The sequence below is a fragment of the Herpailurus yagouaroundi genome, unplaced genomic scaffold (assembly GCF_014898765.1).
Source record: "Herpailurus yagouaroundi ecotype Mexico unplaced genomic scaffold, PumYag 162, whole genome shotgun sequence".
NCBI lineage: Eukaryota > Metazoa > Chordata > Mammalia > Carnivora > Felidae > Herpailurus > Herpailurus yagouaroundi.
In genome coordinates this window covers 48,226,869-48,244,113 of record NW_024412403.1, presented here as the reverse complement: position 1 = coordinate 48,244,113, position 17,245 = coordinate 48,226,869, and the positions used below count along the sequence as shown (strand labels likewise).

At 40.0% G+C, this 17,245-nt stretch overlaps 1 protein-coding gene across 3 annotated transcripts in view; it reads right to left on the bottom strand.

Annotated features, from left to right (window-relative positions):
• Positions 1–6,396: 6,396 nt before the first annotated feature.
• COL8A1 (collagen type VIII alpha 1 chain) overlaps positions 6,397–17,245 on the bottom strand; it is a 154,154-nt gene continuing 143,305 nt past the window's right edge. For all 3 annotated transcript variants that reach the window (XM_040484298.1, XM_040484296.1, XM_040484297.1), the window contains 2 exons: positions 13,828–14,158; positions 6,397–11,048 (listed from right to left, as the gene is read on the bottom strand). In XM_040484298.1, coding sequence (XP_040340232.1) covers positions 9,142–11,048; positions 13,828–14,155 — 2,235 coding nt within the window. In that variant the 5' untranslated portion in view covers positions 14,156–14,158 and the 3' untranslated portion in view covers positions 6,397–9,141. The remainder of the gene's footprint in view (positions 11,049–13,827; positions 14,159–17,245) is intronic.

Here is a 17,245-nt window from a genome sequence, read left to right as displayed (position 1 = left end):
ACAATGTGACACTCCTACCGTGGTTCCTACCTTGGTTCACTTGGAACCCAGATGTCATGCTTTGAGAAAGCCCAAAGTAGCCCACACAGATAAGCAACATGAAAATAACATATGGAGGTTCCTGTCTATAGTGCAGCTGAGGTCTCTGCTGACAACCAGTATCAATAGCCAGACCTGTAAATGAAGGTACCTCTTGGTGATTTTAGGCCCTGGTTGTTGATTCACCCTCTGCTGTAGTCCTAGACATCACAGAGCAGAGAGAAACCATCCCCACTATGTTCTCTACAAATTCCTGACCCACTGAATTCATGGTAGAAAAAGATCTGCGAGTCGAGCTGCGTTTCCTCTTTCAGCCATGAGAGGGAGCTCTTGTTCCTCGGTGACCTGTAAATTGCTCAACCATGCTCACTTCCTTTCTAACTGAGGCCAGGTATCTGCCTATGGTGGCAGTGAGTTTTCCCTTTCTTCTGGTGAAGTCAGGTGGCTGAAGCAAAACTTACTTTTGTTTCTCTCATATCTTGAGTATATATAGGCTCTATAAAGATCCCTTTATTATAGGATGAAAAACCCTACCTTTAATTTCACCTTTGGTATCATAAAATTGGCATGCAGATTTCATGTTTATGCTTGAAGAAGAAAGGAAACTCAATTCTAGTTTGCATTTTGGGGCCACTGGGTGAAGGTGGACTGTCTGGCAGTCAGGTCTGAAGGTCCTGGGAAGGTAACATTCATTGAAGTAGAGAAGGTGCAGTGAGTGGCAGTCCCCATAGTGGTCTACAGACCTGCCACGGCAGAGGTGGGACTTGTAGCTTCTGGACCACCACAGTGGTGCTGCTTAGATTCCTTACCCATTTAGTAAACACTGTGGTGAACTGAGTGGTAAGGGAAGCTGCTGGAGTCATTTCCAGTTATCTTCTACATCATGGACTATTCCTATTAACAGGTAGTTTTCCTTCTAGTTTTTTTTTTTTTTTTAATTTTTAAAATTGTGGTAAAATGTACATAACATAATGTTTACCATCTTTACCATTTTTAAAGTGTACAGTTTAGTAGCATTAAATACATACACATTGTTAGGCAACCATGACCACCACTGATGACCAGAACTCTGTCTTGCAAAATTGAATCTCTATAACAATTAAGCAATAACTCCCCATTCCCACCTTCCTCCAGTTCCTGGAAACCATCCTTCTATTTTATGTCTATAAATATGACTAGGTACCTTATATAAGTGGAATCATACAATATTTGTCCTTTTGTGATTGGCTTATTTCTCTTAGCATAATGACCTCTAGTTTCATCCATGTTGTGGCAGATGTCACAGTTCCTATTTTCTTTTTTTTTTTTTTAAGTTTATTAATTTTGAGAGACAGAGAGAAAGAGCATGGCTGGGTGGGGGATGGCAGAAAGAGAATCCCAAGCAGGCTCTGCACTGTCAGCACAAAGCCCTGCACAGGGCTCGAACTGATGAACCATGAGGTCATGACCTAGCCTAAAGCAAGAGTCAGATGTTTAGCTGACTGAGCCACCCAGGCGCCCCTCCTTTTTTCTTTTATAATGCTGAATAATATTCCATTGCACATGTATACCACATTGTGTTTATCCATTCATCCATTAATGGACATTTGGATAACTTCCACCTTTTAGGTATTATGAATAACGTTGCTATGAACATGAATGGAAAAATATCTGTTGAATCCTTTTAATTCTTTCGGGTATATACCCAGAAGTGGAAATGCTCAATTATATGGTGGTTTTACTTATTTTTTGAGGATCCACCATACTGTTTTTCATAGTGGTTGCCTAATTTTACATTCCCATCAGCGGTTTAATTTTTAAAGCCACATATAGGGGCGCCTGGGTGGCTCAGTTGGCTAAGCATCTGACTCTTGATTTCAGCTCAGGTCATGATCTCACAATCATGAGATGGAGCCCCAAGCCCAGTTCTGTGCTGACAACGTGGAGCCTGCTTGGGATTTTCTCTTCTCTCTCTCCGCTGCTCCCCTGCTCGCATGTGTGCTCTCTCTCACTCTCTCTCTCTCAAAATATATAAATAAACATTAAAAATAAATAAATAAAGCCATGTATATCTGCACTCTTATCTCCTAAGATTCACCAGAATCTGTCAATATAGTCCTCTGGTAGTTGGCTATTTCTACTGTCTCTGGTAATGCCAATAACTAAGAAATAACTTCAGAACTTGGTTATCTCTCTTTCTCTTCTGAGGCAAGCTACTATTCTGAACCTTCAATGGTAGTTACTTAGATAGCTGAGAAGTTTTATCTTCTGCCTTGAGGCAATATGGTGTAATAGCTCAGAATGTGGACTATGAAGCCAGATGCTTGGGTTAAAATCCTGGCATTGTCATTTATTAGCTCTTAGACAAGTTACTATGGCACAATTTCTTTAGCTGTGAGGAGTAACTAAGTTAATACATAAAAACAAAGTGGTTTTTGGTACATAATTTGGCACTCAGTCAATGATAGCAATTGTTACCTCTCTGTACCATACCCTACTACTTCATCCGTTCTTCCAACTATTGTAAAAGATAGTTATTATTATTACTTACTATTTTACAGGTGCAAAAGCTAAAGTTTAGAGAGGTTAAATAATTGACTCAAGATGACCATCCAGTAAATAGAAGAGTTGAGATTTGTTCTCTGAGTCTGACCCCAGAGACCTTTCCTAACATGTTCTATATTGATGACTCTGGTTTGGTAAAGCAAATGACAAGGACAGATTCATCTTTGATGTCAAAAGGCAACTATTATTACTAGTAGACAACTGGAGACTGGTAGAGTAAGCATTCCATCAGCTTTCCCTCTTGTATCTCTCATCCCATGAATAAAGTGCAGATGTGCACATGCTGCCAGTTTGTCAGATGAAAAGTGACTTGGCCATACTCATTATAAAATTAACTTTTAGGTCTTTCAAGGCATGTGAAATGTAAGCCTCCCAGACTTCATAAACTTTAATTTAGAACTGCTTTTGATTCTAATAAAAATCTATTTTTACTTGCAGTAAGATAGCAAAGAAAAAAAAAAATCTCTGGAAAGGTTCTGGATGCCTCAATGGAAGATTTGATTAGATGGTCCTGTGTTTCAGTAACACACATGAGAAACTTCTGAATACCTTGTTAAAATGGAATGATATACCCCACTTTTGATTTAAATTCCATTACATTTATCTCCAGGAATTAGCAAAAAAAATTTTTTTTGATAATAAAAATCATTAAGAGCTATTTGATATCATAAAAAATAACTTGTTTGAAGATAAAATTTACCCTGATATAAATACTGGTTTTGAAAGTGAAAGAAACCATCAGAAATTTTGTGTAACTCTTTGCTAAAAGAAGGATAACCCTAAATCTTACTCCATAGATATTTTTCTTCTTCATGATAGGGAATGACATGAACATTTGTATTTTTAGTGTCACAAACCATTAAGAAGAAAACTTTTCTGAAATATAGTAAAATATGATTGATTTGCATTCTTTTTTGGCCCTGTGTACTTATGTAATTCATTGTAATTACATATGGATTGGGATGATATCTATCTTTGCTGTCTCTATTATGAAGGATTTGTTAAATAAATTCCTGCAATAAGTAAAGAAAGATATTTTAAAGCAATTTAATGTTTGTTGTTTTTTTTTAATCTGCAAACGGTGCTACTAATTTCAAGTTGGCCTTTTTCTCCATTATTACAATAGACCATAGGTCTCTCTCCAGGCTCGTGGATCTACCTTTCATCTTCCTACTAAGTGCATTTTCATCCCACTATCAGGGAAATCCCACAAGCCTGTAAATAAACTGAGTTGTCTTCTCACTTCCCTGCCTGGAGTGGGCTTTGCTAGTGTACAACCTGTGTCTGTCTATGATAGGGCACCATCCCTGTCTTCCAGGTGTATAGATGAGAAGAAACCACCTTTGGGACAAGCTTCCTTTTCCTTCATAAGGCCATCCTAGGATTGTCCCCAAGTTCACCTTAGTCTTTCAACTGTTTCTTCAATTTTCAATTCTTCTTTGTTTTATTTCCTCACCCTTGAACTAGCTCCATTGTTTTGTATTCCTTAAATCCTGACACCTGACCTGACATGTGACCTTTACTCATGAGACTTGTTTGGGACTATACACCACCAACCTACCATCCCATTTCTGGATTGAAGCGGTTCTGATTTCCTCATTAGTTTTACTACTTGTAATTCACCTTCTTCATAGAATCATCAAGGTAACTTTTCTAAAATACTTATTTTCATACCATTTTCCCACTTAAGGACCTACAATGTATTCTTACTGCATATTTGATAATAAAGCCTGATATCATTTGACCCTTCTTTGGTTATTAGTTTCCTTTACTAGTGCTTGGGTAGATCCTCCAATCTAGTGAGGCTATTTCCATTATCCCAGATTGCCCTGTTCACCACCTGCCCCCAAACACACACACACACACACACACACACACACACACACACACACACGCACAGAGTCACTCGCTCACTCACAAAAATACCAGTTTCCTCCTCTCTATTAGAGGAATAGAACCTTTTCCTCTTGGGATGTCCCTATGCTATTCAAAGTCCATCACATTAAAAGTGATTTCTTTAAAAATCATCTCCAAAACACTGTCTGTTATTAGGTTCATCCCACATTAAACTTCTAAATAATCTTGGAATATATAACCTTCTGTAGAATCTTGGAATCCTAGAGCAACTCATACCGACTTTATCACTGCCTCCCACAGCAGCCTTGAGAGATTCATTCTTCATTCTTCCTTCTGACCTGGTACTGGACCAGCACTCTGTGTTGGGCTATGGATGAAAGATGAAATAGTGCCTGCTTTCAAGAAGCTACTCTTTGTCAAATATGGGAGACAGTAACAGGTCAGTTACAAGGTAGGGAAAGTGAAGGGACAGAAGTCTATACAAGGCAGGGTGGTCACAGGGGAGAAGATGACTGACTTTGAGCAGTACAGAAGAGGAGGTGATCCTTGAGCTGTGTTTTGAGGGGTGAGGAGGAATTATGCAGGAGACATGTCAGAGCATTTCTAGCAAGGCAGCAGCATGGAATGGTCTTTCTCTTCCTGAATCTAACTAGTGTGCATCCTCTGAGCACCACACCACATCTGTTTGTATTTGTTTGTATATCACCTGGAAACTAATCTTTTGCTTAACAGACATCTTAATTTCCTCCAAACAGAAGATGATTTTTTTTTTAAGGGGAAGGGTCATGTTTTCTGTTGCTTTTGTATCCTTCACATTGCCTCGTAGTACTAGTAGTATTGAGTGCAGAGTAGGCCTGCTTTGTGTTTTGTTTTAAGGCAAGGGGATGCTACAGACCCATTGTGATGATGGATTCGCCTTGTTTGTCCAGCATTCTGAATTCCAACTATTTATTCCTCCCTGCCTGTGTCACCTGTATCCGCCCTTCTGTTTACCTTTGTGACCAACAGTGTGTTCATGTTATGGAAGAGCTGTGGAATGAAATAGAACTAATTGGGCTGATTGGGAATGGAAACTGTGGTCTTGAGCTTCCAGACTTATGGTTTAAGCAAGTGAGTTAATCAGCCCATAGACAGGTGATACACACTTGTTTATGGAATGGTTTAAATGATCTCTTCATAATATCATAGATGTAAGTTACAATCATTCTGAGCTTGATAAATCATCACAGCAGAATTCTTTCATCAGTGATACTTAAGACGCTTAGATTCTTGAAACAGGTCTGCTTCTGCTCTGTAGCTCTACTCACCATTATCTCCCCTCAAAATATTTGGCTCTAGTGTGGCCGGCTAAAATAGAATAGAGTATTTGAGGATTGGTTTCTTGCGGGGGAAGAGAGGTTTGTGGCAGTTTTTTTTTTTCTTTTTATGATGGAGGTGATAGATGCAGCAGCTCATTCATTGTCCCCTAATATCTGTTCTCCCTTCTTCCATGTTAAGAGAATCCCTGATTTTCAGCTGGGCATGTGGTTACCCTGAATAAATATCAATTTCCCACACTCTCTTGGCAGCTTTGGGCAATGTGACTAAATTCAGAGCAATAGGATGTGGGAGGGAGTAATGTAAGCAATTAGGGAGCATGCTCTCCCGTTCCTGATGTTTTCACCTTTCCACTGCCTGGAATGTGGCTGTGATGGTTACCTGTCCTGGACCTTGGGGATGAGGGCAACAACTTTAGGGTGGAAAAGCAGAAAGATAGAAAGGATCTGGGGCCCTGACTGGAGCTACCAGATGAGCACTGGACTGCTGATGCTCAGACCTGTTGTGTCAAAGAGAAATAATTGTCTTGTTTAAGCTATGATTTAGGTCTCTGTTTCAGCAGCTCATTAGTACATAGGGAGATAAAAAAAAATTATGAGGTTCAGTGTCAGCTGAGTGATATGAACAAGATGAGAAACATACTTTTAAAGATATTTAATAAGTCTTTTTTTCAAATCAGTACAAAAATTTAAATACAAAATTGATTTGCTATTGACAAGTCTCAAATCTATCATGGAAACTCAAAAAAGTTACCAGTCTATTCACCTTTCATGGTGTTCTGCAAAATATTTGAGAACAGTCACCCACTACAGACATTCTTTTCCTCTGTGGGATGTCATACTGCATTAAAACTCTGTGTTTAAATAACAATGCCAATTTTGTTCATTTCACATGGAAAAGTTCTGGTTGAATTTGAATTAAATAGGGATTATAGCTCTATCCCTAGATTTTCGAACATGTGGTTGTTTGTTTCATCTGCTTTTACACTAATGTGTTAACAGGATGTGCAACACTTAAAAGGGAAACACAAACACACAGATAATTATTTAAAACTCTTTTTTAAATTAAATGGAGTAATTCATTTAGTTCTGAGATTAGCACCATTGTAGAATACACAGTATTTGGCATAAATTTTGCTCCTCCCCTATCTAAAAGTTAGAAGCATATGCCTGATGATATACACACTCACACACATTTCATATATATATATATATTATATTACGTATATAATATATATATATATATATGCAATTGAGTAACAACCAATAAATAAGTTGGAAGGTATTTTAAAATGTGAAATTTGGTTTTACCTAAAGAGGTACTTTCTTACTTGGTGGAAAGAAAAAGCCCATACATGTACAGATAAATACGGATTTACAGATCAGCTGATTTGACTTGCTTCCAAGCCATTTCAATGCATCTGTTTAGCTGAAGGAGCCCAGTGGGTCCTTATTGCCTCCATAGTCATCAGTCCAAAACCAGCATCCTCAAGACCAACCTGAAGGGTATTTGGCCATAGAAACGCTGTCTGCTTTGAAAATGAAAGTTGGGTTGGATATCTTTCGATGGGAAAAGTTTGTCATATAATTAGCAGTGAATAAGAAACCCTCTGGTAATGAACTCATTTCTCTTTTTAAGAAATTGAGAAGAAATGGTGCTCGTTTACCATATACGGGAAAAGACACCTATTAGGTTGGGGAGGATTTTCTTGATGGTTAAAATGATTCAGATTTGACATAGACACATTTCCATGTGTGTTTATACCGTATTTATTTGTGTATTTTTCCATCTGTACCTTTCCCCTCAACTTCTCACTTTTAATTTTGAGGAAGAGATACAAGAGTCCACCACTATAACCCCACATTATATCCCCAATTCCTTATAGTGTCAGCGGCAGACTCATAGCTGACTGAAATATTTTGTCTGCGTTTTGAGACCAGATTTGAATGCCCGAAGCAGTTAATATGTACCTAAGTGAAAACCTGGAAAGACACTTATTTTTCTCTTTAAACTTGTATTGACCCTTGACTTGTGCTGAGTATGAGGTGAAAAAGAAGCATGGGCTCTTATTTGCCGTTTGACATTTCAGATAGCTGTTCCACAGGTTGTTTCTAAAGAAACAGTTTTTTTCCTACAACTTTCCTTTTCCTCCTAGTATCTACACTAGAAAATACTAAATCCATTTTTTTTAGTTTAAAACTTGAGAAATAATTTTTCAAAAAAATTATTTTCCTATGGAATTCTGAAACTTCTTTTCCTCCCCAAGTAAAAAATGACTTGGGTTTTGGAAATTGATTTTGGAACCTCAGACATACCAATTTGCATATATACAACACTGGGAAATTTCTTCAAAATTCAACAGCTACTGAGAAACACTTAAAGCTCCTTCATGGGTGAAACCTCATTGTAGTCATTTGTATGGGTAGGCAAGGAAGGGGGATTTTTATAGGCATGTAAGCAATGGAAAACTGATGATAATGAACATTCCACAAAACTGGAAAGTTATTATTTTTTTCTTATGACTTCCACGTGCTTATGTTGGTTGGATCATAGTGGAAGGAGGGAAGAAAAAAGAAAAAAAAATTACAGAAAATAAAACAAAAAGAACCCTTGAGAAAAAGGTGAATTAACTACTGCCCCTGTCTCCCAGCTGGTTGTTTAGCTTCTTTCGTGGCACTGTCTCATGTCCCTCAAACGTCTCATCCAGTGCAAGGCACAGAGGAGGCACTGAGTAAATTACACAGTGGTCGATTGGTTCACTTGTTCTTTTAGAGAGACAAGATAGACAATTCTGAGTAGGACTCATGCTGAGAAAAGATACAGCCTCTGACAGAAGGGAAATATCCCTTGGACTAAAACCCTACTGGTCCCCCCTGATTCCCTCCCGCTGGGGCTGTAACACAGCAGAACCCCTCACCCACATTCCATGGCAAAATATCTGCACAAATACAGAGGAAATTATGCAAGTAAATACGGTATGTAATTGTTATCAATGACATTTCTTTAAGCCATATTGATAAATCTTTAAACAGTATGAGCAAATGACTTTCATTAGCTATGATCTTTCATACTGAAATATTCTGAATGATCTGAGTAAGCAGGTTATGGAAGCATATAACAATACAACAGCTAATATGATTCCAGTGGGTACAACACAAGTGTCAGTACTTGATACATAAATCTATCCCATCATTTTCAATTATAGGCTGCTGTGCAGAGCATTAAACATGCATCTTAGTTTTTATTTGTACACGATGGTTCAAATTTTCACTGAAATATAACTTTCCAACTATATAAATGTTTTGAAGCAATTACATTTTTCATTTGGATTTTTTCGGTGCATCATTTTCTTTTCTTCTGTTAAATCTCTCTTTCTTTTCTTTTTTACATGGGATACAATAAATATCCTGAAAAGGAGGAATGGACGTACTGCCCAGCATACAGTCCTGCGGCCTGTTCTGAGGGCATCTGGAGGAACACTCGGTCTCCGGGCCTGAGCAGCAGCACCGCACTTCCAGATGCCTGGTCCAGAAAGCCCTTTTTGTACTCATCATACGTGTACATCATGGGCTCATTGTTCTTGAACAGAGCAACCCACACGTTGCCCCCCTTGCAGTGAACATGGTATGCAAAGTAGTAGACCCCAGGGACCTCGCAGGTGAAGATGCCCGTCTGTGGGTTGTAGTTCTGTCTGCCATTATAGAGCAGTTTGTCAAACTTCACTGGGGCCCCCACAGGTGGGAAGGGTGCAGTCAGCTCAGCTGTAAAGGCAGGCATCTCGTAGGCTGGCCCTCCATTCTTGCCTTTCTTAGCCCCATAGGCATGGGGGGGTTTCACTCCATCAATTCCCAGCCCCATGTCTGGCAGATACTCTCCATGGGGTGGTGGTGTAGGGGGCATCACAGCTGGGGGACCTGGGGGTCCTGGAGGGCCTGGGGGCCCTGGAAGGCCCGGCTGCCCTTGAGGACCAAGGGCACCAGGCTTCCCTGGGGGGCCATGAAGTCCTGCTACTCCAGGCTTCCCTACTCCAGGGAACCCAGGGGGCCCTGGGATGCCTGGTTCCCCTTTGGGGCCTGGCATTCCAGGTGGTCCAATGGGCCCACTGGGGCCCGCAATCCCTGGGATGCCTGGAGGACCCTGTAAACCCTGATCTCCTGGGATTCCTGGCTCTCCCTTTGGTCCAAGCAGCCCAGGAGCACCAGGGAGCCCCGGTAAACCTTTGAGCCCAGCTTCCCCCTTGGGCCCTATGGGACCTGGCAAACCCCTCATGCCAGGGGGCCCTACTTCACCAAGAAAACCTGGCTTTCCTGGGAAGCCTTGAAGCCCTGGCTCACCCTTGGGACCTGGTGGCCCCTGTGGCCCTACAACCCCACCTTCTCCTTTGGGTCCGGGAAAACCAATAGCACCTGGAGGGCCCATAGGACCTGGGATTCCAGGCAGGCCTGGCTCTCCTGGGGGACCCCCCATTCCTGGGGCTCCTACTGGTCCTTTCTCCCCTCTTGGTCCCAGAGCCCCAGGCAGACCCCCTATGCCCTTGTCACCTTTGGGTCCTGGGAAGCCAGGTTTCCCAATCCCTGGAATGCCTGGGGGTCCTGGCAGCCCTGGCAGTCCTTGTTCCCCTTTCCCGCCTGGAAATCCTGGCTGGCCAGGGATCCCATCCTGGCCTGGTTTCCCAACTCCAGGCATCCCAGGAGGCCCTTGAACTCCTGGGACTCCAATAGGGCCTTGTGGACCAGGTTCGCCTGGAGGACCTGGCTTTCCCAGGGGGCCCTGGGGCCCAGGGAAGCCTGTAACTCCTGGTTTGCCGACTCCTGGAAGTCCAACAGGGCCAGGAGGGCCATGCATCCCTGGAGGACCCTTCAGGCCTGGCAGACCTGGCATCCCGAAGCCCTTCTCTCCTTTAGGACCCTGAAGGCCTGGAGGTCCTGGTGGTCCTTTGGGTCCTCGCTCACCCTTTGCACCTGGTTGCCCTGGTAATCCTGGCCCACCTGGTTTTCCAATGCCAGGAAGTCCATGGGGCCCTGGAGGTCCTTGTGGTCCTGGGATCCCCATTGGCCCGATCTCCCCTTTGGGTCCAATTTCACCTTTTGCTCCGGGCATTCCCATGGCTCCTGGCTTTCCTGGCATTCCGGGCATACCTGGTTTTCCAATTCCTGGATATCCCTGTGGCCCTGGCTTTCCTTTGATTCCAGGTATCCCATGACCTGGTAAGCCAGGGGGCCCAGGTGGTCCTCTTGGGCCAGGCTCTCCACGCGGACCTTGCTCCCCTCGTAAACTTGCTAATGGTATTTCTATTGGGGGAGAGGGAATGGGAGTGGGGACAAGGAGGGAAAAAAAAAGAGAAAGAAAAATTAGTATTTATTATTCCTTACTTAAGGAAGTCATGATGATCATTATTTAATTTTGACACCTTAGCCTATTACTTACTGAAAGGAGAGACTAGGAATAATGTGCTCATCTTCCGGGACTGTGTTATCCGTACTTAAAGGACAATCAGGCTGATAACTGTTTTGTCATGTTTGAAATACTGTTGAGAACTGATATCTGTAGCTGCTTTTATCAGCATTGGTTATATAAAAAAGCTAAAAAGTAATGAGGAAACATTTTTCCAAGTACAAAACTCCGAAGTTTTGAGATGGTGTGTTTGCTATGAAGATTTTGGAAAATTCAAAGAAGGATGAAGAAAAATCAAAGTTGCCTATAAGCCCACTACTCAAGAGATAATCACTTGACATTTATATGTATTTTCATCTCATGTATTCTAGGTGTGTGTATGTGTTAAACAATGTTGGTGTTTTTATTTTTTTTATTATTTATTCTACCTAATGTATTTTTCCATGTCCTTGATTTTTTAATACATTTTATATATTAAATATATATTAATATATTTATATACTTATTTATATATAATTATATATTTATATGTATTTAATATATATTTAAATATATATTTTATGCTAAATAATATTTCCTATTAAATAATATTTTTGGCTAAATAATATTTTAATGTATCTTATATATTAAATACATATTTTGTGGCTAAATAATATTTCCTCTTGTGCTGAAAAGCAGTATATGTATTTAATGAAAGTAATTATCTTGTGGATTCAGGGAAGAATAGAAGCATTTTATCTTGTATGTGGTTTAATAACATCTTCCACGTCTGTCTCTAGAGCCAAATACATTTGCTTAATTCCTTTAATGTGCTATAGGATTTCCTGAACCTCAAATATGAATTCTTTAATAAATTATTCCTCATTTGCAAATTAGGTTTCAAACAGGAGAAGTAAGGTACTTTAGGCTGACAAGCAGTGTGGAGAAGGAATTGAGCTGGGATTAGGGGCAGGAAGCTCTTCTTGGACTTGAAATGAGATCTGGACTGGGCCATTTAAGCCTTCACTGTCTCTGCTTGCCTCTCTGCAGCAAGGATAATATAGCCACACTACAACATTAGATAATAGATAATGAAAGATGTTATGCTTTCTCAGATTGTTATCAAAATACAAAGCACATGTTTGTTAGGATGATTATGCTGTGCCTTTCACGGCAATACAACTCTGGATCTTCTATGCTACTGAAATGAAACACAAAGAAATGAAATTTATGGCTTCAAAGTTTTATTTTAACAAATAGTCATATCTTAATCCTGACCATTATATTTTTCACTGAGCTACTGTCAGGGAACAAAATAGAACCATAGAATTTATATTCTTAGCAAATTCCCCATTGCAATCTGGTACCCATCAGAATAAGAACAGGAAGTGCCACAAGCCAGGCAGGCCACTCAAGAAAGGAAGGAAAACAATCCTGATAATCCCTTAAGTGGGCTATCAGCTCCTAAAGAGAAGAAAATTGGGAATGCTTCTTATACGCTAAGTAGATATTCTAGTGCTATTAAGACATGTTATTTCTAAGCAGTGTGTAGCTACTATATCAAGAACTTCTGGGACAGGGTCATGTCTTACTCATCAGGAATCCTTGATGTCTAGCACAGTGCCTGAACATACTCTTCTTATCTAGAGTTTCTTGAATGACCAACTGTAGCAAGTCAGAAGTTTCTATGTTGTTTTGGTATTTACTTAGCATTTTACTTACCTTATGCCACTGATTTTTCTCAACAAATCTTACTTTACAGATGAAGAAAAGTAGTTTCAGAGAGGTTTGTTTTTGTTTTTGTTTTTGTTTTTGTTTTCATTGAGGTATAGTTGACATACAATATTATATTATTTTCAGGTCTCTCATTTCTGGCCTCTAGGCCTCTTAGCACCAAATCCAGTCGTACCCCAGAAGTAGAGCTTCCTGCTTTTGCAGGGACCAGTAGGAATGGCCTCCACTTTCTCAAAGGGAATTGCTATGCCGATGCAGTTCCTTTCCTATAAATGCTAGGTTTCCTCAGAATCCAGATAAAACAACTGAAGTTTTAAGAAAGTGTCTCTCACCGTGCTAAGCATGTTGTAGGTGCTGAATAACTAATGAATATGGCTGGAAAGCAATGGCAAAAATGTTAATCTGTCATGCAGTCCTTACCTTTTATAGTCTCCTTTTATCAGTTTATTAACAGGTGTAGTAGCTTAATTCAAGCACTCTTAAAAACAGTGGCATTTATCCAGCTCCTAGATCGCAAAATGCTTTCAAATATATGTATTTTTAACACAGTAGGTCCTTACAACATTGGTGTCCCAATTCAGAAGACTGGACTTATCACCTTTTTTTCCCCCATTGCTTTAATCCCCCCAGCATCTGGCCCAGAGTCTGACACAAAAATAGATGCTCATGAAATAGTTGCCAAATGTTTGAACAGATAATGAGTAAGAGAATAAATTATTTGTTATTAAATATGTTTTGTGCCATTTAATGCTATTAAAATAAAGCACAACAGAAAACTAATTTTGTCTGTATTTTTAGGTCTTGAACTTTTTGAGGATAGAGTTTAGAACACAGTGAACACTTAATGAATATCAGTAATACATTCAAGAATAAAAATTTATAAAATGTAGCTTTTCCCCTGATCTCATAGTTGAGGATTTTGGAAAGCTGCCATTTCATAACAGCACAGGAATGTGATGTTACCTTTGCCTTTCTTAGGTGCTGCTTCCTTGCCCATTCTTGGCACTGGCTGAATTTCCTTCATATATTGGGGTAGATGTGGATATTCTTTGCCATACTGCATGTGGGGCAGCTCCTTGCCCATGGTGAGGCCATCTTTGCCCAAAGGCATGTGAGGTACTTGCTGGCCCAGAGGCTGGTATTGTGGAATTTGTGGTGGGATCTGAGGAGGAATTTGTGGTGGCAGTGGCTTGATCCCATAGTAAGCACCAGCCTGAATGAACCTGATGGAGCCCAGGGAAATGGTAAGCAGCACTCCCAGCAGCTGCAGAGGGCCAGGTGGCACAGCCATCACCTGTGGAAGGAAGGAATGCACCAACATGGTGAAAGCCTTACAGGCCAATAGACACGTCTATTTAGAGAAAGAAGGGGGAGAAGAAGGAAAGAGTCTTTATCAGCAGAACATCACCAGTGGAAGATACATGAAAAGGAAGAAGATGGTGCCATTTCAGGAGAAAACAAGCAAAAAACAGAAAAGAGTAGGAACTGTCAAATGAAGGCAGTTGGTGGGATTATAAGCTCTGGGAAATATCAATTCTGCCTTCTTCCATGGTACTGGAACCCTTGATTTTTAGCTGGAACGAAACAGCCCAGAATAAAGACATTTCAGCCAAGTGTGGCCATGTGACAAATGGATGTGGTTGTAATGGGTACAAGTTCCAAGAAGGACCCTGAAAGAGAGTGGCCCTGTTCCTCTTCCTCCTTCCTGCTGGCTGAAATGTGGATACATTTGCCTGGAAGCAGAGCAGACATCTGGGACCAGAAGTGAAATCCGTGCACTGAGCATGGTGGAGCAACAAGCTAGAACAGACCTCAGCCTTGGCTGAACAAGAAGGTCCCATATTAATCCTTAAATTTAGAATTTGTTTACACAAGGAAGAGCTAAAGGTTTATCCTCTTTAAATCATTATTCTTTTTAGTATCACATTTGCACTAAATCCTAATGGATTGAGTAGGTTGTCCAAAAGGAGGCAAACCTGGTGGCCAGTCAGGCTTTGTTAGTATGTGCCAAAATTCCATTCTAAGTGGAATTGGTAAGTAATTGATAGGCTTTATGCCAGGGACTGAGATTTTTCATCTGCCCTTTAGCTGCTTTGGTGTGGTCACAAATAAATGTAAAAGTTGAAGAGCAAGCAGACAACAATGCAAACCACAGAAGTCTTCTGAATTGGAAAGAAAGTACAATATGACAGTCCCAAAATGCCATTGTAATATTTAAATACCGTAAAGTCATTAGTTTAGAATCTGCTCATTTGGACCGGGAGTCCATTGAAGTTTATCTTGTACTATTATGAAGGAAAGGCGTTTACAAAGCAAATTAGTTGCATAAAATAGGGTTGTGTAACTACGGACATGAATAAACTGTACAAGCCCTTAAACTGTACAAGCCCTTTAATAGTACCCTTTGCAATTTGACATTTAACAGAATAAATGCAAATGGGGCTTATAGGTTTATAAAAACCAACTCAAAAAGACCTCTGGAAATGCCCAGGGCTGAAGACCCAGAAGCCCAGGGAACTGCAGTGCTCACAAAAGCCCACTAGAGGACAACTGTGGTACACACTGAAGTCTGTTCTCCCTGGTACTGACAGGACATAATAAGGCGCTCCCCACACGTTATTAAAGGGCTTGAAAATCTGAATCCTAAGTGGAGTGTCATCATTATGCTGGAGAAAGAAGTGGCAAGGTTCTCACAATTTTTAATGTCAGAATATTCTGAAGAACTTTGAATAAACTATCTCTAAATAATTTAATTTCCAATCTCCTGTGAGTTTGTTTTCTTTGCTTCTGCCTTAATTCTGGATCACAGTTTTCCACTTAAAAAATATGTGTTGACTTTGCGACATCCTATTCAAGAGGGATGCCAAAAGTGTGAACAGGCTACAGGAGAATTGGTTAATAAAAAGCACCTAAGAAAATATTTAATGGAATCTCTACCACAAAATTCACTGCTTTATAATTTTTCTAAATATACTAACCATATTTTCCCCAAAACATCTGTCAGTAAAATGATTTTTAAAACTTTCTCCATTTCATAAATCAGAATAGTCTCAAGAACTATTTGATTCAAGTGTATTCTACATAGTACATGTGCTGGTAAATGGGAGAAGATAGAATGCTGTTATTTTCTGTCTTCCTAAGAAGGATTATTATAAACCATTTGGAAAGAGCCACAAAATTGGTATTGATTTATACCCAGTAGTCCATTTTATTTATTTTTTTGAAAAGTTTATTTTGAGAGAGTGCGCATGAACAGGGGAGTGGCAGAGAGGGAGAGAGAATCTCAGCTCAGAGCCTGATGTGGGATCAAACACACTGTGAGATCATTACCTGAGCCAAAATCAGGAGTTGGGACACTTAACTGAGCCACCCACGTGCCCCTATGGTCCATTTTTATCTTAGACGGGAAAAGAACATCTGTTGTAAGTACTCAATGATAATTTATTGACTACTCATCAAACACAATGCTAGACCCAGCTAGGGATTATAAAGATAAATATAATATGGTCAATGGGCCCTGCCCCCACAGAGCTTATACTTTTTTTAGTAGGGATTGACAGCAGAAAAAAGTGAATTTCCCATCCTCTTCTGTTCTCCAGTATCTTTAATCCTTTCCCCTTGAAGCAACAACTTTTCCCATTTTCCTCATATGTTTCCAGAGGTATTCTAAGAATATGCACATATAATACATATTCCTTTAAGACACAAATTACAACATACTATACAAACCACCATTCCTTACTTTGTTCACTCAGAAGACCAGAGCTTAAGACCTTATTTCTCATTTTAGTTTTGTGTATCTGAACAGATCTCTTCAGCTTCTTTATTTGTTAAAAATAAGACTCAATTGTTCTCTAGAGTCCTTAACATTCAGGGTTTAAGGCAGTCACCAGAGAGCTGGAAGTGTTAATCTATACCAGAAATACATGGTAATACCTGGTAATGTATGAGCTGGGACTGAATTCTATCTTTGGGGATGAATGAATTTAATTACTAAACCCTAAACTTGTGGTGATATCTTTAATAATAAGCTAGCATACTTGGCCCTTCACCCTTCCATCAATTCAGTGAATGTGTTGGATTATACTTAATAATTTTTAAACCAGGACAATCTAACGAAACATTGGAAAACTGGAAGGAAGCAAAATGCCTGGAAGAAGACCAGTTGAATACCAAAGGCCCAGTGGGATCCTACTTTACTACAATTATTTCCTCTTGTAGTCTTGGCCTTTCCTGAAAACCACCTCCTTAGGTCTGCCATCTGCCATTTCTCTGGCTCTTTTTTTAAATAAACTTTGTTCAGTTTTAACTTGAATATTTATGTAGGGGCCCTGGTTAGAATTTACCGCTTGACTTACCCTTACTGATTTCCCTCTTGTCC